The sequence below is a fragment of the Argentina anserina genome, chromosome 5, assembly GCF_933775445.1.
Source record: "Argentina anserina chromosome 5, drPotAnse1.1, whole genome shotgun sequence".
Lineage (NCBI taxonomy): Eukaryota > Viridiplantae > Streptophyta > Magnoliopsida > Rosales > Rosaceae > Argentina > Argentina anserina.
Window position 1 is genome coordinate 27,657,715 of NC_065876.1, and position 25,264 is coordinate 27,682,978.

The 25,264-nt window shown below is 36.2% G+C and overlaps 3 protein-coding genes across 4 annotated transcripts; 1 reads left to right on the forward strand and 2 right to left on the reverse strand.

The window, feature by feature from the left end:
* The first annotated feature begins 1,704 nt into the window (after nucleotides 1-1,704).
* Nucleotides 1,705-3,201, forward strand: LOC126795879 (aspartic proteinase NANA, chloroplast-like). The gene has a single exon (XM_050522613.1). The coding sequence runs from the start codon at nucleotides 1,705-1,707 to the stop codon at nucleotides 3,199-3,201; it is 1,497 nt and encodes a 498-aa protein (XP_050378570.1).
* A 10,899-nt stretch (nucleotides 3,202-14,100) lies between these two features.
* LOC126794537 (2,3-bisphosphoglycerate-dependent phosphoglycerate mutase 1) lies at nucleotides 14,101-17,355 on the reverse strand. Of its 2 annotated transcripts, none has more exons than XM_050521285.1 (8): nucleotides 17,141-17,355; nucleotides 16,326-16,597; nucleotides 15,945-16,168; nucleotides 15,494-15,612; nucleotides 15,248-15,404; nucleotides 15,000-15,101; nucleotides 14,772-14,891; nucleotides 14,101-14,493 (listed from the first exon to the last, which is right to left on the reverse strand). In XM_050521285.1, the coding sequence occupies exons 2-8, from the start codon at nucleotides 16,594-16,596 to the stop codon at nucleotides 14,449-14,451; spliced, it is 1,038 nt and encodes a 345-aa protein (XP_050377242.1). In that variant the 5' UTR covers nucleotide 16,597; nucleotides 17,141-17,355; the 3' UTR covers nucleotides 14,101-14,448. The 2 variants fall into 2 exon arrangements, with proteins under 2 accessions (XP_050377242.1, XP_050377243.1); XM_050521286.1 differs by having other exon boundaries at nucleotides 17,031-17,355.
* Nucleotides 17,356-22,240: 4,885 nt separating this feature from the next.
* Nucleotides 22,241-23,491, reverse strand: LOC126794440 (protein DOWNSTREAM OF FLC). The gene is made up of 2 exons (XM_050521158.1): nucleotides 23,266-23,491; nucleotides 22,241-22,734 (listed from the first exon to the last, which is right to left on the reverse strand). Exons 1-2 carry the CDS (start codon nucleotides 23,417-23,419, stop codon nucleotides 22,409-22,411), a joined length of 480 nt encoding a protein of 159 aa, XP_050377115.1. The 5' UTR covers nucleotides 23,420-23,491; the 3' UTR covers nucleotides 22,241-22,408.
* Between the last annotated feature and the right edge of the window lie 1,773 nt (nucleotides 23,492-25,264).

The window sequence follows — 25,264 nt, forward strand, 5'->3', positions numbered from 1 at the left end:
CCAATTCGATGGTGTATGTGATAGTTCTGCAGGTGGAGATTAACAAGTTCAGAGGGCTTACTCGGAATATTACTGAAGATTTATTTCTTCTGTTTGTGGTGAGGATTAAGTGAATATTGCATTTCCAATTGTTATAATACTTGAGGTATAAACTCGTTATGTATTATTCAAGTCGACTGAGTTGTATTGTGAACTCAATTTTGATACATTGTTACTATAAGATGATTTTAATATATTTAGGATTGTTTTAGAGTTTTAATGACTTCAAATTTAAATTTTTATCATTTGAAATTTCAGGGCGGTGACATTTGCATTTTGGATATATATGTACCAATTTTTATTGTCAAAACCCCATATATTTTTCTTCGACTAGCTTTCTACCCTACCTAATGACTTCTTAATCCTTAATCATATCCATATGGTTGCATTGTTCACTTTTGAGTAACAATCCTCCAATTTTTGTAGGTTAAATTTTCCATCTTTGTTACAGTTAGATCCTGCAGGGTAGATGCCCAAGTGCTTTGTCAATCGATTTAACAATAAATTTGTTAAGATCATTGAAAATCGTTCTTGTCCCATTGATGGGGATACATGATTGATAAGATTGTACAGATGACTTGACAAATGAAAAGAACACCATGAATTCAATCTTGCTGTGACATTTTCAAAGTATCAATTCTCAGAAATATTAGATTATCATCATCATATTGTAAATAACTAGCAGAATGCAATCACAGATTCTTCTTTTCATTTTCTTGTGTTTTTGAACTTAATTTTTCACTCACGAATATTATCTAGATTAGACGTTATTGACTTGGTCTCTCGATATGCAGTGACAAGCTGCTCTCACGCCCCACGAATGTTTGCTCCGGCGATGGCGACAGTGGAAGTGAACCACATAAACATGGCATCGATCGACATAGCTCATGCTACTCATGATGCTAGTGCATGTTTAGTGTTGTGCCAAAGCGGCCAACGTACAATCCCACAAACTTACAATTGAGGCAATTTTGACTAAACCCATATATAATTATGAAAAGAGAAATTACTCTATCGGCGTTCTTCTAGCTAACACTATATTTGGGAGAAACATCTAAGAGATTTTTGTCAAAAATAGCATAAATTTAAATATATTGACACGAAAAAAGTATACTCGACTACGAATCTATGTTATTTTAGTAATATTATTGTACAATGTCTAACTCCAAGAACAAAATGTATCTGATTGGTCGTGAGTTTATATTAATTATAAACTGCAGATGTTTAATGCTATGTTGTTTGGAACTGCATCCAGTAGCCTTTCTGGTACGTTTCTATTGTCTTCGATAAGTTATATTTTCCCATTCTTAATGTAGAAGGTTTCAATTATTTACTCATTTATAGTTTCAGTAATGTGTTGGTTTGTGTATATGTGATTTCGAATACCATTAAACAAAATGTAGTTGATTTCTCATGAATCGTTATGAATTACATGCAGCCATGCAGCCCTTCTGGCAATGTAATAAAATATTCAGTCAGTTGATAATTTCTAATTTCAGGTGTACAAATCGGTTACAACTAGAATTATCTCACATTGTACGTCTAAATTTAGCTCTCCCCCCTCCGATTTTAGTCATCTCATGTCCACAAGAATGATCCATCCATCCTTCTCTTCTAGTTTCATACTTTCATTCTGAGTCATCTCATTTCTCCAATCAATTAATGATGAAGGGGATGAGATCAACTGGTTCAACCACATTCCTCTTCATCATTTTCTGGCTTTCTGCCATTCATCATGGACTTTATGCAAATGGCGAGCATACCATTAGGTTACCGCTAGTACACAAGTACTCTCCTCATTTCAAAGGAGGAATTGGTTTGATCAATAAAACCGATATAGATGTCATGAAAGAGCTCCACCTCCATGACATAATTCGCCGGCAAACGATTTTCTCGAGGAACAAAAGGGATGGTCGTCAAATCCCAAGGCGAAAGGACGCAGAAACTAACTCATCATCCCTGTCATTCCCGGTGCATTCTGGTTACGATATTATGTCGGGGTTGTATATGGTCGAGGTAAAAATTGGAACACCTCCCACAAGTTTCTATTTGATTGCAGATACAGCTAGTGACTTGAATTGGGTGGATTGCAAATATGATTGGAGGTTGACAAATGAGGCTAAACAGAAACTATTAGACGAGGCGAAGAGAAACTATCATGCCGATCAAAGGAAGGCTTTACATTTTCTCAAGAAAGGTAGGGTATTTCGTGCTGATCTATCATCGACCTTTAAACCTATTGCATGCTCCAATCCACTGTGCAAGAATGACCTTGTACAGATGCATGCTTATCCATACTGCCCAACCCCAACGTCGCCATGCAGATACAACTACACTTATATGGGAGGAAATAGGGCAGAAGGTTTCTTTGGGTATGACACTATTACAGTACCCGTCGCAAATGGTGGCGAAACAAATCATTTACCTAATATGCTGATTGGCTGCTCAGAGGTAACATATCAACTAGGCGAAGGTGATGGCATTTTGGGTTTAGGCTTCGGTGACTACTCATTCCCCGAGTCACTAGTTACTACTAAAGTTGCCGGCAAGTTCTCTTATTGCCTAATGAATCATATGAGCAACTCGAGTGTGGCAAGCTACCTTACGATTGGTCCCAATAACCAAGCTGTTACAAGCCCTATGAGGTACACAGAATTGGTTATGAAGGACGCCAGGGGCCTCAAGACTGGTAACTATGGCGCAAAACTATCAGGCATCTCAATCGGTGGTACATTATTGAAGATACCAAGTCGAGTATGGGATGAAATGACGAGTCTTGGTGGTATAATATTTGATTCAGGCTCGACCAACACATGGCTAGCCCCACCAATTTACAGAGCTGTCATGGACGAACTGATAAAATCCTTGTCAAAATATCAGAAAATCAAGATAGATGCCGTCCCATTTGATTTCTGTTTCGTTGATAAAGGATATGACGAGTCTTTGGTGCCAAGACTTGCATTTCATTTTGCAGGTAATGTTATATTTGAGCCACCCGTAAGAAACTATGTTTTGGATGTGAGAGACAAGGTCAAGTGTCTAGGGTTTGTTCCAGCTTTCGATGGCCAGTCTATGATTGGCAACCAAATGCAGCAAAACCATCTCTGGGAATTCGATGTTTTAGGTGGTAAACTGGGTTTTGCTCCTTCCATTTGCATCTAGAAATTCAGTGCTGTTTTGAACAGCCCGACTTGAACTTGTAATTTCTACTTATTCTTGAGTTTTTCATGAGCAAGCAAGCTACTGTTCTAGCTTTGCAATTGGGGATTTGGGGGTAGTGTGGTTCTGTGTTTTCTTAATGTGATCACCCTAATATTTTCTTGTTGTATCAATCAGTAATCTTTATCAAGAAATAAAATCAAGCCAAAATAATTGTACAACGTTTCTTGGTCTAGCCTATTCAGGCCTGATTAGATTTATGTACTTGCTGATTTGATTAGGTTCTCAACCAAAGAAGGCAGTTATCTAACACGTTGTGTTGCCAAAATGCAGTGTTGTCATATAATTTTCCAAAATGTCAAATATAGTTAGTGCCTTTACAGGCTAATCAGAATTGGATTTGGTTCATTGTTAAGGCTCAAAGTCCAGTAGAGCCGAAAAGGTTAGTCAATCTAATCTTGGGCTTATAATAGGTTTGCAAACTCCCACTCTAACCTCTTCCTGAAATTTAATCCCCCATTTCTCAAACTTCTTCCTTCAGAAAGAAATCTCTTTCCCGACTTCCACTCTCCCCAAATTTCTTCCTATGCGGCCAAGCTTACTTATAAGCACTAGATGTACTAATCCATCATATTCACATTTTTATGTTCCAGTATTATTGTTATCGGTTTATACAAAATCTGATAGTTTACGTGAGATTTAGTGTTTCAAAACACAGATTAGAATGCAAGACAATCGGACAAATTATATCAACCAAGTAAAGTATACCTATAATACTCCTGCAATCTGAATATGTGATGTGAACATGTGAGTGAATCTAGATTATCGAGACAGGGTACCAATCTTTACCAATTATCACGAGATGAATTTTCACAAAAATAGACCGACTAACTTCAGTGTAAAACACCCGAGTATTTTTCAAAAAATAAGTGATTTAAATGTCGATTATGTGAAATTTGAGAGATTAATTCTGTAGAAATTGATAGCAAGAACACGAAAGATGGAGAGAAATTTCTCTTTGATTGATATTCTTGATAATTACAATTGAGAGAGTGTGAGTATATATTTCACAATGTATTGTTGAAACAAGTACAAACAATATCTTAAAACTAAATTGAAGGGGCAAGAGGTGCCAAGATTAAGGCAAAGCCAGAAAGTAGCCAAGTTGAAGAAAATGAGTTGTTTCATCCAACAGCTAGCTTATTAGCTACTTAACCAAAATGAACAACTTAGCCAAACTGAACTAATCCATGAACCTAGTTTCTTCAACACTCCCCTCGAGCAAGTTCCAGAAAATTGATGGAACCAAGCTTGGACAAGATATGCAGAAAGGAAGCAGTTGGTAAAGCTTTGGTGAAAATATCGGCCAACTGATCTTGACTTCGAGTGTAGACAGTGTAAAATACCAAGGGCTTTGGAGCAAGATTTATATGAGGAAGTATTTGCATTCTAGTTCTTTCCTGCATAATTCTTATAAAAAGCATACTCAGTGCTCAAGTACTTGGTCTGGTATTGTGTATGGGGCTAGTTTACTACGAGTGTTGGCAATAGTTTTCAGACTAAATTTTAGACTGATAATTGGGCTCCTTCTGGTATCCTTCTCAACCATGCTATTAATCATGATATTGTCAATACTAACTCTGTTGTGAATGAATTTTGGATTGATGGTAGCTGGAATATGATCATGCTTGGTGAAAATCTCCCTTAATAAATAATTGCTCAAGTGTTATATGTTTCTATTACTGAATGTAATATTCTTGATCAAGTTATATGGGGCAGACTTCTTCTAGAATTTTCTCGGTAAAATTTGCTTATAATGTGCTATGTGATGAACATGACTTCCAAAAGTATGTTTAGATGAAGATTTGGTCCTTTCCTATACCTCTAAAGATTAAAATATTCTTATGGACTTTTGTTTCAAGTAAATTATTAACTAATGAGCAGAGGTTTCGAATGAATCTTGCCTCCAATCCTCACTGCAAATTCTGCACTAATACCCTAGAAACAATGATTCACCTCTTCAGGGACTGTCCTAAGTCTAAACAGGTTTGGTAAAATTTTAAGATACACCCGAATATCCTTGCTACCTTTGTTCTGAGTTGGGAAAATTAGATCTATGCTAATTTGCTTCAGAAATGGTAATATATGAATAATATTAGTTGGAATATCTTCTTCATATACTGTTGTTGGTACATATGGAAATGGAGGTGCAAATCCATTTTTGATAGCTCCTTCAAGTATCCTTTTAATATTTCTAAAGTTGTGTTTAGTTATGTTGATGATGGGCTAAAGCTAATGCTAAGCTTGGTACAAACTTGCCTAAACATGTGGAGATGCTATATTGGATAAAACTAGCTATTGGAAATTTTAAACTGAATGTTGATGGCTCCAGGATGAATAATGGAAATATTTGTAACGACCCTAAAATTTCGAGCCTAAAAACTCAAAATTTCAAAGTCGTTAGAACACCAAAATAATCTCAATGAAATCGAAATCATTTAACGTGCACAGCGGATCATCACTGAGTTCTCAATACAACTCAGAAAAAACCAATTATTACATCCCAAACTTATAATTCAACATTATAACAATTAGAAATGTATAATCCTCACAACAACCTCACAAGATAGTCACACCAAATCCTCACACAAGCTGGAGATAAATAACTTCAAGTCCTCTGAGCGGTCCGTCAATTCTCGCTAATCCACATCTGCGGAGTTATCCACTACACCATCGAATTGGTGCACCGGGATTGTAAACACAAACCCGGTAAGCTTTACAGCTCGTATGAGTAAAATGAAAATAAAACTCGCATATTAATATATATACGAAAATCCACAAATCAAACAAATATAAATGCACTCATGAGTCAATGGACGGCCCATCTGGTTGTCCCAAAGAAATATGAAAAGAAGCTCTCATGAGAAATTAAGTAACCCTTCCGGTTACCCAAATGCATTTATAATACGGGTACCAAGAACGCTGGTACACATCTGTTACCCCTCTCGTAATACACCGCCGATATTGGATAGCCACCCGCTACCCAACATCCAAAACAATCTGAGTACCCATGAGCAGATAACCACCCGTTACCTCACATGCAGTACTAAGGCAGACAGACTAGAGCTCTAACTGTATCGTAACTTTCGCCCGGCCAAAGGCTAGGTTCCGACTTGCCAAACACTTACAATAATCTCACATCATATTGTACCAAATCACGTCCGAAGACAAATCAACATTTTAACAATCTCAATGTTAAAATCACGTACAATAATCTCACATCATATTGTACCAAAAATCATGTCCGAAGACAAATCAACATTTTAACAATCTCAATGTTAAAATCACGTACAATAATCTCACATCATATTGTACCAAAAATCATGTCCGAAGACAAATCAACATTTTAACAATCTCAATGTTAAAACCACGTACAATAATCTCACATCATATTGTACAAATCAAAATCACATGCTCGATATATAAATCTCGTCATCGAAATGACATAAATCACGATAAAATCATAACAATATATTATATAGCAAACTATATATATATGTACATATTTACCATTTATACAATATATATATAATCCATTATATCATATACATGTCATATTTCATAAACACGTCCGAAGACAAAAAAACTCGTCCGAAGACAAAACATTTTAACAAACTCATGTTAAAACCACGTACAATAATTACACCTCATATTGTACAAAAATCAAATCACATGCTCAATATTTAATTCTCGTCATTCGACATGACCAATTCCAATGAATTCATAACAGTATATAATATAGCAAACTATATATATATATATGTACTTATTACCATTTATACGATATATATGTAATCCACTATATTGTATACGTGTCGTAATTGATTATTAAAAACTCTTGCAAAATCTTGAATCACCGCAAGGGTAGATTCGTAAATAAGTGAGATTTTACTCACCTTATCGACTCGAGCGTAATTCCACAATTTCCGAAGATAATTCATTTCCTTGCTTTATAGATCACCTTGAAAATATAAGAAAATAATTTAGAAACGTTTCGTAAACCTTTAAATGCCGAAACAGTATTAACCGGTTACTGTTCAGCAATTTTCGGTTTTACGAATTTACTGTTCACCGTCACTTTTTAGTGTTACTGTTCACTGTTACTATTTACAGTACTATTCACATTACTATTCACGTATTAATGTATAAATACATAACCAATAGGTATCGTTGTACGAGTACATACTGTTTACGTATTTCTGTACGTATAATTACTATTTAAATGTACTTACTGTTTCAGTAAATAAAAGTTACCGAATTACCCTTCCAAAATTACTTTTTACTTTTACTAAAGTAATTTATATTTACATTTACCGTACGTAAATAAAATTTACATTTACCGTACATCAGTAAATTACAAAAATACCCTTCCGGCATTACTGTTCACACCGCCGCACGTGACGGTGCGTGGGGCACACGCGCCACCCGCCGGCAGGCTGCGCGTGGGGCTCACTCGCCGACGCCACCAACGGCGCGTGTCACGCCACCGCCGCCCATTTCTCTTCTTTTCTCTTCCCTCTTCTCCTCCACGGCCTCACGCCGCCCCTAGGTGACTCCATGTACCCACACGCGCCGCCTAAGGCGGCGGTACCCTCTCCTTCCTCCTCTCCCCCGATCTCCACCAAATCAACCAACAAAAATCACAAATCCACAACCAAACCATCAATTACATCGATTCATACCTTAATCGAAGCTAAGAACTCCGATTGGTGCAGGAAGAGCTCGGATTCGTCGGTGATGCTTCGACTCCTCGGGAAGAAATCGAGTTGTGGGATTTTGCCCCTAAGTCGATCGCAGAGGGCTCCAAGGGCGAGGATTGGCGTCGTGATGCTCTCCTCCGTGCCCTCGCGTCGTCGAAGCGGTGCTCGCTGATGGCGATGATGCTTGCGGCCTCGAGTTGGAGCGCGGAGGTTCACGACATCGCGAGGAGATGCGTCGACCTCGGGTTTTGCAGAGAAGAGCCGTGCGGTGCTCCTGTGCTAGGCGGTGGAGACCACGGCCGAACGGCGATGGAGATCGCCGGCGAGGACAGTGAGGTAGAGAGAGAGCTTGGGGAGGGAGAAAATCGCGAGGGGAGAGAGAGAAAAGGATAAAGGGAGGCGGGGTGAAGGGTTTCCGAAAATGGAAACCCTAATCCCTCAATTTCTCCTTTTATACTATTTTCCAAATCGGAAACTAACTTCCATCGTCAATAACTTTCACCTCCGACGTCCGATTCAAATGCGTCACATGTCCACACACTCGTATCGACGAGCTCTACAACTTTCGTGAAGGAAGTTTTCGCAACTGAGCGACGGAATAAAAGTCGATATATACGTTGTGGAAACGTAACGTTTTTCTAATTAAACGTTCCGAGAACGTTTCCGTTTCTCGTTTCACAACGTCGCAACCGATCACATTCATCCTAATTAAATTTCAAAACTTTATAGAATTCAAATCAAACTAATATTGTTTGAAATTTTAGGGTTATTACAATATTGGAGTAGGGGGTGTGCTTAGGGATGAGGTTGGTTGTTGGTAGGGTGGGTTTATGGTGAACTTTGGGACTGGGGAGGTCCTGCAAGCTGAGGCTTGGGGCTTGTTCCATGGTCTACATCTAGCTCGTAGTTTAAAGATTTCAAGACTGAAGGTTGAATCTTATTCTTTAGTGCTTATCAATATTCTTCAACATGATAATATTGACTTTCATCCTCTTGAGACCTTGATAATGAACTGCAGAAACTTGATGTGTGCTTTTGACTTTATTAATGAGAAGCATGTCCACATAGAGATGAATATGGTAGCTGATATGGTTGCTAAACCCTAAACCCTAAGCATAGTACCTCTTACATGACCCTTCTACGCTAGTTTCAAATGCTTTACTGGATGACATTGTTGGTCTTTTTAGAACTAGGGAGTTTATGGCTTGTAGTTCTGGCTAGTTTCTTCATTGCTTTCTTTTTCTTGGGCTAATGGCCCCATTTTTATCCAAAAAAAAAAACATTCATCAACATATAAAATGTCAATGCGTAAAAAAGCTTACTGGATTTCTTTCGCGAATCACTTTCTTTGTTCTTTGAGGGGGACGAAACATGATCAATCACTGAAGTTTGGGAACTTGTGTTGGAATTTAGTGTGGGATAGAATCTCACATTGAAGAATAGCTACTTGCTTGATTGTTTATAAATAAACACCCATGTGAGCAAGTGAATAGGTGAAATAGCCTAGAATGGGCTTGATGGACTTTTCTATTGAATTTCTAATAGAAAATGGTATATATCTAAATATATATTTATAAGTCATAGATGGGCCTTGGGATAAAACCAAAGGTAATAACTGTTGGTAACAGTTACAACCTTTTGAACAGTTTTACCTGTTCGAAATTGACTTTATATAAAGACGACACTGTGGTCATTGTTTTCCATCGCAAATTCATCTCTTCTTCTTCCTCCCCAAATTGATTTCTCTGAAACACAAGGTAAATTCACCAGGGACAAGTTCTTGTGCAAAAACTTGTATCAGATAGTTGTATCTTCAAGATAGACGTCTGAAACTGCAGCACAAGTGAGGACGAATTTATGTATTAGGTCACTGCAAATCAAGCCTCTATCTGAATCAAGTTAGTGTTTTCAATCTCGATTTCATTGTTGTTATTGTTTGTTGTTGGTTTTGATTCAATTATACTGTTATATATATTTTGTTTGTAATCGTGATTTTGGTTGGTCATAACAACTCGAAGCTTGAAAACACGAATGTTTCTCTTACCAGAGTCATAGCATACTCTTTTTGACAGTCCAACATTAACATCAAAAGCCTTTGAAATTAATCTCACCGAACTCTTTCCCAACTCTTGATGAAAGCCAGAATCATAGAGATATCCACGGGACTGGTGAGTTCCAATGGATTAGTGAAACACAGCAGTAGCCATTCAGAAAAATCATAACTACCCCGGATAAATTACCAAAGTACATCAACTTATACAAATGGAACCAAATAAACTCTATTCATATACAAATGGTCATAGACTCATAGCTATGGCCTATGGGAAATAATAACATTCCTCTCTGGTGGATTCTTAGCCCTTTATATGTCTAAATCAAAACCCACATTAGATGAATGTTGATCAATCACTTTCCTAACAACCCAAATACTTAAACATTGCTAGGTAAAACAACAAGCAAATCCAGCTCAGTTAAACATGTTTTTCAACTTCATGCATCATAATCATAATTCAGCTCAGTTAACCATGTGTATCCTCTTGTCATTGTTTGTTAGACTAAATTCCGTGTCAACGTAATACAAAATAAGTAGAAGAAAACTCATTTTATATTGAACACTGTGAGTCTGATTGAAATCAAAATTCTAAAACTTTAATTTGGCATCCATCTGGAAGTACAAATCTTTGTTAAGTAGTCTAAAGGCTATGAATTAACCTATAAACGTTCGTGTGTTATATGTGCTTTTGAGCAGAGGAATATATATATATATATATATATATATATATGTAGTCCCTATCCAGAGTGAAGTTCCAATTTTGGCACACTTTTCGGTCAAATTTTTTCAGTATAAGCGATTCAATATCTAGGTATGCTATTCAAGATCATCTCTACAAAATTTCATCTAATTCAGACATCATTAAGGTATTGAAATTAGATTAAATCAATGAATAAATTAAAACTGTTCAACGTAAACCGTTCGTGTAAATCTCAATTTTGAAAGCTCAAATCATTGTCAAATTGGATGAAACTTTATAGAGATAATCTTGAATAGCATATCTAAATATTGAATCACTTATGGTGAAAAAATTTGACCGAAAAGTGTGCCAAAATTGGAACTTCACTCTGAAACTTCAGAATGAACCTTCACTCTGGATAGGGACTATATATATATATATATATAGTCCATATTCAGAGTGAAACTTCACTATGAAATTACAGAGTAAAATTCAAATTTTGGGCACACTTTTCGGTTAAATTTTTTCACCATAAGCGATTCAATATTTAGGTATGTTATTCAAGATCATCTCTACAAAGTTTCATCCAATTTGATAATGGTTTGAGATTTTAAAATTGAGATTTACACAAACGGTTCACGTTGAACAGTTTTAATTGATTCATTAATTTAATATAATTTCAATACATTAACGATGTCTGAATTAGATGAAATTTTGTATAGATGATCTTGAATACCATACTTAAATATTGAATAGCTTATGGTGAAAAAAAAATTGACCGAAAAATGTGTTAAAATTGGAACTTCACTCTGTAATTTCAAAATAAAACTTCATTGTGAATAAAGACTATATATATATATATATATATCAAGAATGAAAGAAGAAGTCTCACCTGGGTTAACTCTCGATCTCTTCTTCTTCTTTTTTGGTTAATGGATAATTCAATAAACAAGGGCAAAAGCCCAGTACAGTGAGAATAACCTCAAGTCGAATACAAACAAAATCCATGTGAGGATATGGGAGACCATCACTTCTAAGAACAAGAGTAAGAGACGGTGTGGAACTCTCGATCTCCTCAGTTTCTTGCCAATGGGAATATCTTTATATTTGTATACTGCCTATGATTTGGGTACAATACTTGATTCATAATAATCTTTGCTTCTTTTAAATTAGCCGGTTCTGAAGATGAAATTCGCTACATGCAATATCTTCGATTGCGATAACCTAATCTAATTATGACACCTAATGGATTCATCCTTTCAATATATATAATCAATATCAAATGTCACCTGTTTGTGGATGAAACTGGCTACATTACAATGTCAAATGTCACCTGATCATAGGCAAATTAAGGTTGAAAGCAAAACATCTCAACTAAATTGAAATAAATTTATGTGAACTTACTCATTTCGTAATTGTAAACAGGCTTGATCAAATGTACGTGTTAGTGTATAACGTGTGTGTGTGTGTGTGTCAGTGTAATCTTCAACAAGAGTTGCTAAACAAAATAGAAGGTCTAAACAAAGGTTACGAATAAGTCTGAACTGATCTTCCATATTCAGTGGCATTCAAACTACCTGAGTGATTCTAGGAATGTAAAACGGAAGCAAACTTAAATACTCATCATATTGATAACTCAAAAGAACATTGTTGATTTTCCAGGCATTATAACCTGAAAAGCTTTCTTATTTCTTTCACCAAGTGAAAAGTATCAAGAAAATTAATGAAAAGATGACAAGAATAGTTTTCTTTTTATTCATTTTGACCGCATTGAGTGCTCTGGCAAACTGTGCAAGCCCTCGTGCATAAAATCTTCAATTGCACCATCAATTTGAGAATATACATCTTATATTGGGAATTGAGACCTAACATGTGAGTTTATAAGGGTTTGAGTCATTTCATCTATTGTCAATTAGTTTTAAATGTGAATCATAAATCACTTTATCATAGTATCAGAGCGGGTTACCTACGTCCACGTGTGAAGTCCAAATAGTAACACGGACTTCACGTCACCCAAAATGTTGTCCACGTGTATGGCTTGAAAATTCGCCACATGCGAGAGCGTGTTAAGGATTTTGACTGCTCTATCTATTGCCAATTGATCTTAGATGTGAACCTTAGATCACTTTATCAAATCTCATCATCAAGCTGAGATTGCACCAAGGCGATTTATGCAATGTCGTACTGCACCCCTTTTCTGTGTGAAGGAATTCAAACCACAGCACCCGAGCGTTCATGCTGCTATGGATTTGAAATTGTGGTTAAAAGTGGTCCTAATTGCTTATGTCAATCCTTTTGAGAGTCTTGTAATTCTGGGTGTTCGTATGAATATGACAAAGGCCATGACTCTTTCTTCTGCTTGTAGAGTCTAAACCCCTTATTACAAGAAAGCTTTAAAACCCACATTCTCTAGTTGTACGTATTAATTTGTAATTAATCTATTTCAAGCTTTTGTAGCATATTACAGCAAAAAACAAAAACAAAAAAAAATCGATGGAAGATCATGGCTAGCTGATTGGACACCACTTTCCCCTTCCGGCCGAAATTATAGTTGAGACTTGAGATCCTTTCACGGCTGAAGTCCTTATGCCGCTTCAGGTGTGTACAAAGCCTTGGCGTCCTCTGATGTTGAGGGGCCTTTTCCGCTTAAAGGAGGAGAGTCGACCTTGAGAAGATGAATCGAGTTCTCCGTTGGAATTGTTTAGATTAGGAGTCGATCCACGCATAAACATTTCTCGACTCACATATTTTTCTTTGTAGTATATATGTTTGTGATGACTTTTATGTCTGATTCTTTCTCTCTTTTTTTCTTAGTTTCAATTTCTTTTTATGTTTTAAAGCCTTGATGCCTTGTCAAATCTTCCTGGCCATTATTCGAACATAGAATCTTGTATGCACAATAGTGACTTATGTGTTGCCAAAATGAAGTGTTGCTGAAATTTAATCCCCCATTCCTTCGGAAAGAAATCTCTTTCCTGACTTCCACTCTCTCCCCAAACTTCTTCCTATGCGGCCAAAGTTTTCTCATAAGCACTAGATGTACTAATCCATCATATTCACATTCTTATGTTCCAGTATAATTGTTATCGGTCTATACAAAAGGTTTACGTGCGTTGTAGTGTTTCAAAACACACTGATCTGAATGCAGCAAGAAAGACAAATTATATCAACCAAATATACCTATATACTACTGCAATCTGAATTTGTGATGTGAACATGTATGTGGATCTAGATAATGGAGATAGGGTATCAATCTTTACCAATTATCACGAAAACAGACCGAGTGACTTCAGTCTAAAGCAGCCGAGTATTTTTCAGAAATAAGTGAGTTGAATGTTGAGTGTGAAATTTGAGCGACCACTTCGGTGATACCGAGAGCACCAGATAAAAAGCATGCAAGGGCAGAAACCCAAAAGATACAAAAGGTACATTCTTATTTCAGTCCTATCAGTTACAGGATTACAACTTACGAGTAATAACAACAGACAAGGACAAACTGAACTCTCTTCTAGACTAAAACTAACTTTGCTAGACACATACAGAAGTAGCCAGGACAGAGGCTATAACTGCTTCACAGCTGCAACATATATTTCATATATCTGGATAACTTTAAAAAAAAAAAATGACACACCAACTGGTACAAACAACCCTGAGAGAGAACTTGCACCAGCTACTTGAAATTTTGAAAGAAGAAGAAAACCAGCAATTTTGGTTTTCAACTTTGAGAGCATATGATGGATTACCTGTACTATATGACACTAATGAACCATCTCATCTAACTTCTGCCTGTAAAGGGCCAACTTCTGCAACAAATTTAAAACAGCAGAAGAATTAGTTCTGTATTAACAAGTCTAAAACTGGAAATAAAGGTTATAAAGTTGATAGCAACTATGCACTTTCTGTTCAAAACGTCAAATCCATTTTGAGATGTCTATAACGGTCTTATAAGTACACATATCAGTTGAGGCTTTACATGAAGCTCCATCTGTATCTTCAGCAAAGTTTCTCGCAACCCAAGTAGTCAAACGTTTCCATCATGAAATGCAGATTATGAACCAATTTAAGTGCAGTAGTTTCTTACCTTGGTGTAGGCATAAACCCCAGCCTCAGTAGGTGCCGCAGGACTTCCCCTTCGAGTGAATTTTCCCTCTTTAAAAATGTAAAGCATCGGTATTCCAGTTGACAGTTCTAAACTAATAACCTGCCAAGGAAAAACAGGACAAAACATAAATTCATTTTCTTTCAGCCATGAAGTATTAGAGCCACAACTATAATGCCTATCGATCTCAAAAATACGAATGGTCTTCACCTCTTGGGAAGTTAGCTTATCCAGATACATGATAATCGACCTCAATGAATTCCCATGGGCAGCAATCATAATATTCTTCCCAGATAACAGTTGGGGTTCAATCTGCCAGAGCAATACTTTTAGTCAGACAGTAAAGAATGCTTACTGTCAGTGGCGTCCTTTGAAACCACACAACCTTTCTCACATAAATGGTGTAATACATGCACTTAAGAGAAACTAGATACAGGTAAGAGAGCAGTCATACGTACTTGATCTTTAAAGTAAGCAACAGCTCTTTCAGCACACATTTCCAAACTCTCACCATTGGGAGGGGGTACATCATAACTCCGACGCCACTCATGAACTTGTTCCTTCCCATATCTGTCTGCTGTTTCTTGTTTATTGAGACCCTGTAATTCCCCATACCTACAACATTTATGTCATGCAGGTAAGCACATAGAAGTAATAACGGATAAGAACAATTATCAAAGAAAAGGGAGAGATAGAATAAATACATTCTTTCATTCAAGCGCCAATCTGCTACCACAGGGATGGATTGCAATTTTGTGTCTTCACTAAATATCTGGCTCCATGACTTGGCCTGTTCACTTTCATTATGCAACATAACTGGCACCTGTAAGCAAACTGACATTTAGCAGGCTCACAAAAGGACAACTATTAGTCCAAATGAGTAAAACCTGATGACTTTTAATACAAGTTCAGACATTAGCTCACAACCAAAAAACTTCATTCCTCTCCTTTCCCCTTCAATACAGATTTTTATCTTTTATCTTTTTTTTAAATCTGTGTTCCATTGCTAGTTACCACATGGATGATCAATGGTATACAACCAATCTGGTCATCTCAACATCAGTTTCAACTTTCAAGTTAAGACCATCATATTGCCTCCAAATGCCTACATAATGTGATATCTTATGACACAACAATTAGTTTTCCCTAAGTTACCTTCTTACGACGATGCTGTGTCATGGCAAGCATGGCAGTCATCTGTGCACGAATCAGTGCAGATGTATAGATCATGTCGACAGGTATGTTGCTGATTCTCTTGCCAGCTTCGATTGCCTCTTCTACACCCTTCTTGCTCAAAGGCACATCAACACAGCCAGTGAACAAGTTCTTCTCGTTCCACAGTGATTCACCATGCCTAATCAAAATCAAAGCTGCTTCATCTGAAAGGATATAGAAAAGAAGATCTCAAAATTCAATAACCAAATGTAGTAATTTCATTCAGCTCAATAGAAAATATCTATATAGAAGAAAGAAAAAATATAAAAGCATATTAACCATTCATCAACAAATCAAATGAGAGTGCGTAAAAAAGCTTACTGGATTTCTTTCGTGAATCACTTTCTTTGTTCTTTGAGGGGGACGAAACATGATCAATCACTGAAGTTTGGGAACTCGAAGCTCTAATAACACCAATGTTTCTCTTACCAGAGTCATAGCATACTCTTTTTGACAGTCCAACATTAACATCAAAAGCCTTTGAAATTAATCTCACTGAACTCTTTCCCAACTCTTGATGAATGCCAGAGTCATAGAGATGTCCATGGGACTGGTGAGTTCCAATGGATTGGTGAAACACAGCAGTAGCCATTCTGAAAAATCATTGAAAAATCCCATGTAAATTACCAAAGTACATCAATTTATATAAATGGAACCAAAGAAACTCTATTTATATACAAATGGTCATAGCTATGGCCTATGGAGAATAATAACATTCCTCTCTGGAAAATTCTTAGCCCTTTAGATGCCTAAATCAAAACCCACATCAGATGAATGTTGATCAATCACTTTCCTAACAGCCCAAATACTTAAACATTGCTAGGAAAAACAACAAGTAAATCCAGCTCAGATAAACATGTTCATCAACTTCATGCATCATAATCATAATTCATATTGAAAAAATAACAGATCTAAGCTCAAGGAACCTCAAACAAACAAAAGGAACATCAAAAGAACTCTCCTTCATCCAATTTCAATGTTCAATCACATCCGAATCAAAGTCAGAAATGAAACAGAACAAACCACCTTAGAACAATCAGAGAGAAACCCAGAAACCAAGACGCCTAGAATCCAATGCAAAGTGAACCAAGAATCTCTCTTGATGATATTAGAGAAGGTTGGTGAGAGTAAATCACCTTGAGGTTTATATATATGGGAAAAGATCGACGAAACCGAGGCAGGGGAAAATTTTCCAATGGGGACCAGAGTTTATTACGAGAAAAGTTGACGGAGAAGAAGATGATTGACAGTTCGTACGACACAAGTCGATAGCTGCATTTACATGTCGATTTCTGAGGCGCACAAGACCGAACCAAAACCAAACACAAAGCAGATAGAAAATGGAAAATGAGGGAAACTGGGGAAGTGAGAGTTTAATATGTTGCGTTTTATATTTTTATAGAAGAAATCGTTGTTGTTTGTCTTCGTCACTAAAAACGGCTCTGGAGGAACAGTATATTGACAATAGCCCAACTCGGCGACACCAATATTGGTGGGCGTTTATAGCCTTCTTTGACTTCTATTTCTATTTCCTTTTCGTAGCTTCAGGTCTTCACAGATCAGGTGAAAAGTTATCAGTTAAATCAGGTGAAAAATCATGACAATTGCTGGATCAATATGAACCGGACAATATGTACAAAAAATGTACGAAATAAACAATTCAGGTAAAATTAAAAACCTACCATATGGAATACATATTCACTTTTTGAATGGTAATGTTGAATTTCGAAAGAGCAGTTGATCAAAGTTAACTATTTTGAAGAATAGTAATGCGAGTTATGAGGAAAAATGTAGGGAATCTTAGACAAGAAGTAGATAGTAGTCCCACTCTTCTTTTTCCCTCTTTGAATTCCCAATTTTGAATCAATAATAATTCCATAGCTCAGCTTCCTTTAATTACATAATTAACTTATACTTCTACTGTTCCTGCAGATGAATTATTTGATAGAGACAGTTGCTATTGTTTTATCAGCATAAAAAACGATGTGTGTGTGTTTTTTTTTTTTTTGTCTTTTGAGTAGTTAGAAAGGCTAATTAGCCTAACTACGCAAGCGACCAGTTAAGCAAAAGCAACCCTTCAAAGCCTCCCACCCAGAAATCATACTAGCACCTACCTCCTTCCAAGTCTTCTCTATCAGATAAATTTTATAACACCAACACGTGCCTTTCTGCATTTGTTTGTATATGTTTGCATGCAGCTTATACTTATTCTCACACCAGATAGCCAAATACCACACCTCATCACCTAACCAGTAACCACACTAGCAACCGTTGCAGATCTTGACAGTTTTCAGTGACAGACAGTGCAATTTCTACCTCTTTGAAACTCAACATGCTCATGTTGCGGCCTTTCATTAAAACAGGCAGAATTCAAATCGGGGACAAATAATAGCAATATTGAGAGGTAAATTGCCAAATCATTTTAGAGGAACAAGCAACTAATCCCAACACAGTTTTACCTTAGCTTTGTGTATACATCAGAAACGCCATATAATATGGTGCAAACTCTGTTAAAAGCCATTTCCGTACCAATAGACTCCTTTAATTTGTTGAAAATGCTGGACCTTCATATGTAGCAACTTGTTTGTAAGATGATGTCATATGCCACTGTTTAAATTGTAATCCATATTATAAAATGAAGTAGGAGTGGGCATAAAACCGATTTAACAAGAAAAAACGACCGAATTGAACCGAAAATATGATTTAGATAACCGAACCAAAATAATATAGTTTCGAGAATGGCGAAAACAGAACCGAAACTGGTTAGAACGGTTTGGATATGGTTTAGGTGGTTGAAACGACTGCTTAAAAACTGAACTGACCGAATTTAAATTAATTATTAAAAAAACTAGATATATACTATTAGTAAATAAAATACATCTAAAAATGTCTTCTAACACAGTAATAGGGCGCAAGGTTGATATATATTTGGTTATGAGTTCGAATCTTTATTTTTGCATTTTAATAATTTATTTCATATATTTGTTTGATCTAAATATACACATTATACATAAATATTAACAAAATATATGTTTGTTGTAGTGATTTGGGTGTTGCGGCGCACTTAAGAGGTTGGGAGATCGAATCCTACCTTCTACAATTTGCATTCCGGTGTGGACCGAAACTGAACTGACCCGAATTGAAAATTCGGTTAAACCGAAATATTTGACCCGACCCATTCAAATTCGGTAATCGGTTTGAAAAATTAGGAAACCGTTTGAAATTATTTGAATTCGGTTTGGGACTAAAACCCACCGGAACCGATATATGCCCAACCCTAAAATGAAGTATCAATATTATCATGTTCACAAGTTCAAACACAGAAACCCGTACACACAATTTTGTAATGGTATTGAAGCACAGTACTATTGAAACCTAATGTACTAAATTCCATAAAATCACAGCCATTAAAACTCAGGTAACCATAAAACAAGAACCAATAGTGATTCATGACAACAAACATATAGTAATGATATACCGTATGCAGTTCACGATAACAATCAAGAAATCATTAATTTCAACATTCCAATTATACCCAAAAAAAAGTCTAGATAAACTAGATCCAAAAATTAAACATATCTCTGCTATCCATCCCGCCATCTTGCTTTGTTGAGATCTCGTCTCGCCACCTCGCTTTGATTCGTTGATTTCGCCTGGCTTCTTCGACTTCTCTCTTTGCCCTAGCTTAGGGTTCTTAGATCTTTCTCTCAAAAAAAAAAAGGTTCTTAGATCAAAACTGAAATGAAGAGAGATCGTATATATACGAGTGGGTGCATGTTAAAAACCGATCCTTTTATTTTGTGAATACAAAATATCCAAACTCGTTCTTTCTACTTCTCTTGATAAAAAAATAAAAATAAAAAACTCAGCTCTTTCTAATTCTCTTCCTTCCCTATTTCCCTCATTTCCTGATCTCCGGTCGACGAGATTAAGGAAGCTCTCGAAGAGTCGAAGGCAGCGGCATCAAGGCCAACATTGAAGCCATCATGTTCCTCCTTAACTGCGACCCATTTATAGGCTTTCCTTGTGCTGTTCAATTGTGCTTGAGATAGAGAGCAACACCATACATACTCAAAGTATCGGTACTCTAATGTGTTTACAATATAGTGATTGTTGGCTGTCATTAAAAATTATAATCTAATGATTGAAAGTGATACCAACATGACTGAGTTTAACTTTGAGTATAGAAGAACTTACTAAGATAGAGCTGTTAAATGATACTCTTACGAATGGTACGTGAGTAGTGACAAAGTTCAAATCAAATGTACCTTCTTATTTTTACCCCCTCTTTAGTTCAATATTGGTATGATAGTTTTTGTGATTATTATAACCGAAGAATTTGTGAATCGACTCTTACTATAAGATCAACATTTTGGTCCCAAACATCTAGAGCTATATATACAGCTAGATTTTTTTTTTTTTGGCATTAAGGAGAGCAGAAGATATATAGATCAGTGACCGGGTGGTGAATCAAATTGATTTTTTGAATGCTTTTTTCTCTTCCTGATTATGCATATCTTTTGTAGGGTATGAGCCAGCTTGAGTTGGAAGATCAGGTCCAAGATGATATCAGACGTTTTTCTCTTTTTTATTAGATGCATACATTCATATATGAGAATACTCAGAATAGTAAATCTCCTTCATATATCCTATGCATCCTGTAATTTGTATCTATATTGGGACTTCGTGGTGGATGATTGATGTTCCTTTGTTCCTCTCATCCCTTTCTAAAATGACACCAGTTCGGCACTGGAATGAGAGAGTGGAGTCCTCGCGCGCTGCTAATCTGTATGCAAACAGTTTTTGGGGATCTATTATTTCCAGATCAAACAAGACCATACAATATATATATATCATGATAAATACATTAGCAATTTTAACACATTTTTCGGTCAATTTTTTTTTCACCATAAGCTATTCAATATTTAAGTATGGTATTCAAGATCATCTATACAAAATTTCATCTAATTCAGACATCGTTAATGTATTGAAATTATATTAAATTAATGAATCAATTAAAACTGTTCAACGTGAACCGTTTGTGTAAATCTCAATTTTAAAATCTCAAACCATTATCAAATTGGATGAAACTTTGTAGAGATGATCTTGAATACCATACCTAAATATTGAATCGCTTATGGTGAAAAAATTTAACCGAAAAGTGTGCCCAAAATTTGAATTTTACTCTGTAATTTCATAGTGAAGTTTCACTCTGAATATGGACTATATATATATATATATATATATATATATATAGTCCCTATCCAGAGTGAAGGTTCATTCTGAAGTTTCAGAGTGAAGTTCCAATTTTGGCACACTTTTCGGTCAAATTTTTTCACCATAAGTGATTCAATATTTAGATATGCTATTCAAGATTATCTCTATAAAGTTTCATCCAATTTGACAATGATTTGAGCTTTCAAAATTGAGATTTACACGAACGGTTTACGTTGAACAGTTTTAATTTATTCATTGATTTAATCTAATTTCAATACCTTAATGATGTCTGAATTAGATGAAATTTTGTAGAGATGATCTTGAATAGCATACCTAGATATTAAATCGCTTATACTGAAAAAATTTGACCGAAAAGTGTGCCAAAATTGGAACTTCACTCTGGATAGGGACTACATATATATATATATATATATATATATATATATATATTCCTCTGCTCAAAAGCACATATAACACACGAACGTTTATAGGTTAATTCATAGCCTTTAGACTACTTAACAAAGATTTGTACTTCCAGATGGATGCCAAATTAAAGTTTTAGAATTTTGATTTCAATCAGACTCACAGTGTTCAATATAAAATGAGTTTTCTTCTACTTATTTTGTATTACGTTGACACGGAATTTAGTCTAACAAACAATGACAAGAGGATACACATGGTTAACTGAGCTGAATTATGATTATGATGCATGAAGTTGAAAAACATGTTTAACTGAGCTGGATTTGCTTGTTGTTTTACCTAGCAATGTTTAAGTATTTGGGTTGTTAGGAAAGTGATTGATCAACATTCATCTAATGTGGGTTTTGATTTAGACATATAAAGGGCTAAGAATCCACCAGAGAGGAATGTTATTATTTCCCATAGGCCATAGCTATGAGTCTATGACCATTTGTATATGAATAGAGTTTATTTGGTTCCATTTGTATAAGTTGATGTACTTTGGTAATTTATCCGGGGTAGTCATGAATTAAGAGGATCTATTATTTCCAGATCAAACAAGACCATACAATATATATATATATATCATGATAAATACATTAGCAATTAAATGATGAATCTTCAGATGTCGAGACAACAAACCAACAAATAAATACCAAACATTAAAGAGCGTTTTAGCCAACAATGCTTTAAAACTAGTCGCATACTCTAGAAAACTCAAACCTCATCTACGCATCCAACTCCTGCATCTGCTTGAGAATCTGGGAACATCCAGCCAAGGCCTCAGTTTTCATGTATCCCATAGCATTGGCAAAACGGGTGTTTGATGTAATGCCATTGTAGCCTGTGAGGATGACACGAGCACGGTCACGCCCCGGGGTAGCTTCAGAACAGCGCTTCTGAGGGCTGCTCACAAGGATAGAATCACAGACCTGGTCCTCATGGTCCTCAGCAACTACAATCCTGTAGGTTCCGGTTGAGTCAGTTGTTCCTTCTTTGCTGTACTTGAGTACCTGGCCCGACCTATCTTTGCATTCCAGTCTAACCTTGGCACCTATCAACAGCATCCCCAATCAATTACATCCAAATCAATCGGCATTCTTAACATAATCACAGTCAACAACACTAATCACACCGAGGATTGTTACAATTGTCACACCGAAAATTACAGCAAAGTCTTCAAAATTTCACAACAAACTACACAATCCTAATGCTCAATCAATATTCTCACACAGCAAATTCAAGCTTTGTACTGATCATATATGCCCAGGAATGCTTTGATTTTACTGGTTCTTTTAATCAGCTAAATCAGCTAAATTATAATTATAATTATAATAAATTAAAGTTTTGATCTAAAGCACAAAATGCTTAGATTAAACTCATTCTTACTCAACTAGGTCATCAGAATTAAAATCAAAGAATAAATAAACCAAATCTAGAGCACACCTCTCTTCAGTCCAACGAATTCAAAGGCCAGTCAGATCTGTCAAACTAGCAAAACTTACACTAACAGAAATTCACACAGAGAAGTTTGAGATCTAGCGAAACAAGATCTGAGCCGGTAAGTTCGGTTAGAGATGAATACCAGCAATGTAGGTGATGGCGGAGGACTCGTAGCCGAAGCGGCAAGGATCGCAGTAGACACTACCTACGACGGTGAACGGCGTCCTCATCGGACGGGTGGCGAGTGCCAGCGCCGGCAGGACGCAGAGAGCCAAGAGCATCACAAGCTTCGCCATTTCTGTTGTGCTTCGAGTTTTCAGAGAGAGAATGAGAGTGAAGAAGAGAAGTGAGTTTATGATAATATCGCGATGAGAATAAAAGGCAAACGAATCACGAGGAAAGGCGAGTAATTGACGCCGAATTGGGCGCCGAAACCGCGTGTGGCTGGGATCGGGTGCGGGTGGGGGATAGGTGAGGGCGGGTTTGCGGGGATGACACGTGGGTCTGGGGGGGAGTGGCCAATGGGAGGAGAGGGGAGAGTGAGAATGGATGTAGGGGAAAAGACGGTGGGGGGGGGTTTGAGTACAGCCCCAGGCTGTCGGTGGAATCACATGGGGGTGTACGTAATGAGAGGAAACTTGTGAATGGAAGCAAAGGCGTTGTAGTAATGATGGGCTGGAGCCTGGAGACCAGCCCTATTTGGCGCGTGAATTCTCGACTCTATTATTGACTTTATTTTTTATTTCTTTAGAGTTTATAGTTATTTGTGATTTTTTATTAGAATTTTCAAGGGTGATTGAGCATAATTTTTGGGTGTTGTGATGTTATGGTGATGTGTTTGGTAAGTGTTTATGGTCGTGAAAGTGGTGTTGCTGAGAGGCTTTAACTAATGCAACACGGTGCCTCGCGACTTATATGAAGTTTCCAGCCGTGACGCTTATCGATTGAGACATTTAAGTATGTGGCTGCTTGCCAAATGGAGTGTCAAAGCAAATAGAAAGCATGTCGTTGCCGCCACTCTCGCCATAGGCTTGAACTCTTCTATCTCTTGCGACAAGAGCTCGTCACATTGCTCAGATGGACGTTTAATTGCAATGGAGTCTCTACCAAATCATGTAATCTCTACCAAAGGCAAAAATGCCGATTTGCACTCTAAATTTAGTCTTAATTGTCAATTTGCACACCGAACTTGCATTTGCGTCAATTTACCTCCTAAACTTGGTACAAATTGCCGATTTACACCCCGAACTTGCATTTGAGTCAATTTACCTCCTAAACTTGGTAAAAATTGCCGATTTACACCATATCCGTTAAATTTAATGTTTTCAATCCAATTTTAAGTCACATGTCATGCATTTAAGAGGCAGTATTGTCATTATATATTTATTCATATTTAATAATGAAATAAATTAATAAAATTACTTAAGAGAAACACTTGCTACAATGTTTGTTTTTTCGAAACATGTTATTGATTTATATATTTATTATTTTATGTGATATGGTATGTTAAAAGATATTAGAAAAATATAAATAAATAAATATATTGAAAATTAAAAATAAATGTGTGTTCCGAGAGAATTATTATTCTACCATTGTGTGTGTCTTAGCCTTATTAGGTTTCATGTTGGAGATAGATTCGCATTTCTGTAATAGATTATGACTCTGAATCCTACGGGATTGTGGTTATGTAATGCTTATATATTGACCTCATTATCAATCAATAAACGGTTACGTTCTGTTCTATTACGTCGTTATTATTCTCGTTTTGTTCCTCCTCCAACAATGTGTACATATAAAAATATATTTATACACAACACACTATATTTGAATGGGTGGGTATATTGAATATATAATTCAAAGTAGGGTTAAGTATGTAGAAAAAATATGTAAATAAATAATTTGATTAAAAAAATAATCCTCATTTTAACGAATATTTTTATTTGTTTTTAAGAAAAATATGAATAGAAAATGACAACATTACCCCTCATGTGCATGACATGTAACGTAAAATTGGATAGAAACAGTTAAATTTAACAGATGGGGTGCAAATCGTTAATTTTTACCAAGTTTATGAGGTAAATTGACTCAAATACAAGTTCGGTGTGTAAATCGGCAATTTTTACCAAGTTTAGGAGGTAAAT

What these genes read in the sequence shown, in the direction of transcription:
- LOC126795879 (XM_050522613.1), top strand. Translation starts at nt 1,705, where the DNA reads ATGAAGGGGATGAGATCAACTGGTTCAACCACATTCCTCTTCATCATT.
- LOC126794440 (XM_050521158.1), bottom strand. Translation starts at nt 23,419, where the DNA reads ATGGCGAAGCTTGTGATGCTCTTGGCTCTCTGCGTCCTGCCGGCGCTG. An exon ending in CGCCATCACCTACATTGCTG is followed by an intron (nt 22,735 to 23,265) that starts GTATTCATCTCT and finishes TGCTGTTGATAG; the next exon opens with GTGCCAAGGTTAGACTGGAA.
- LOC126794537 (XM_050521285.1), bottom strand. Translation starts at nt 16,596, where the DNA reads ATGGCTACTGCTGTGTTTCACCAATCCATTGGAACTCACCAGTCCCAT. An exon ending in TTGCTTACTTTAAAGATCAA is followed by an intron (nt 15,102 to 15,247) that starts GTACGTATGACT and finishes TTGCTCTGGCAG; the next exon opens with ATTGAACCCCAACTGTTATC. An exon ending in ATAAGCTAACTTCCCAAGAG is followed by an intron (nt 14,892 to 14,999) that starts GTGAAGACCATT and finishes TTTCCTTGGCAG; the next exon opens with GTTATTAGTTTAGAACTGTC.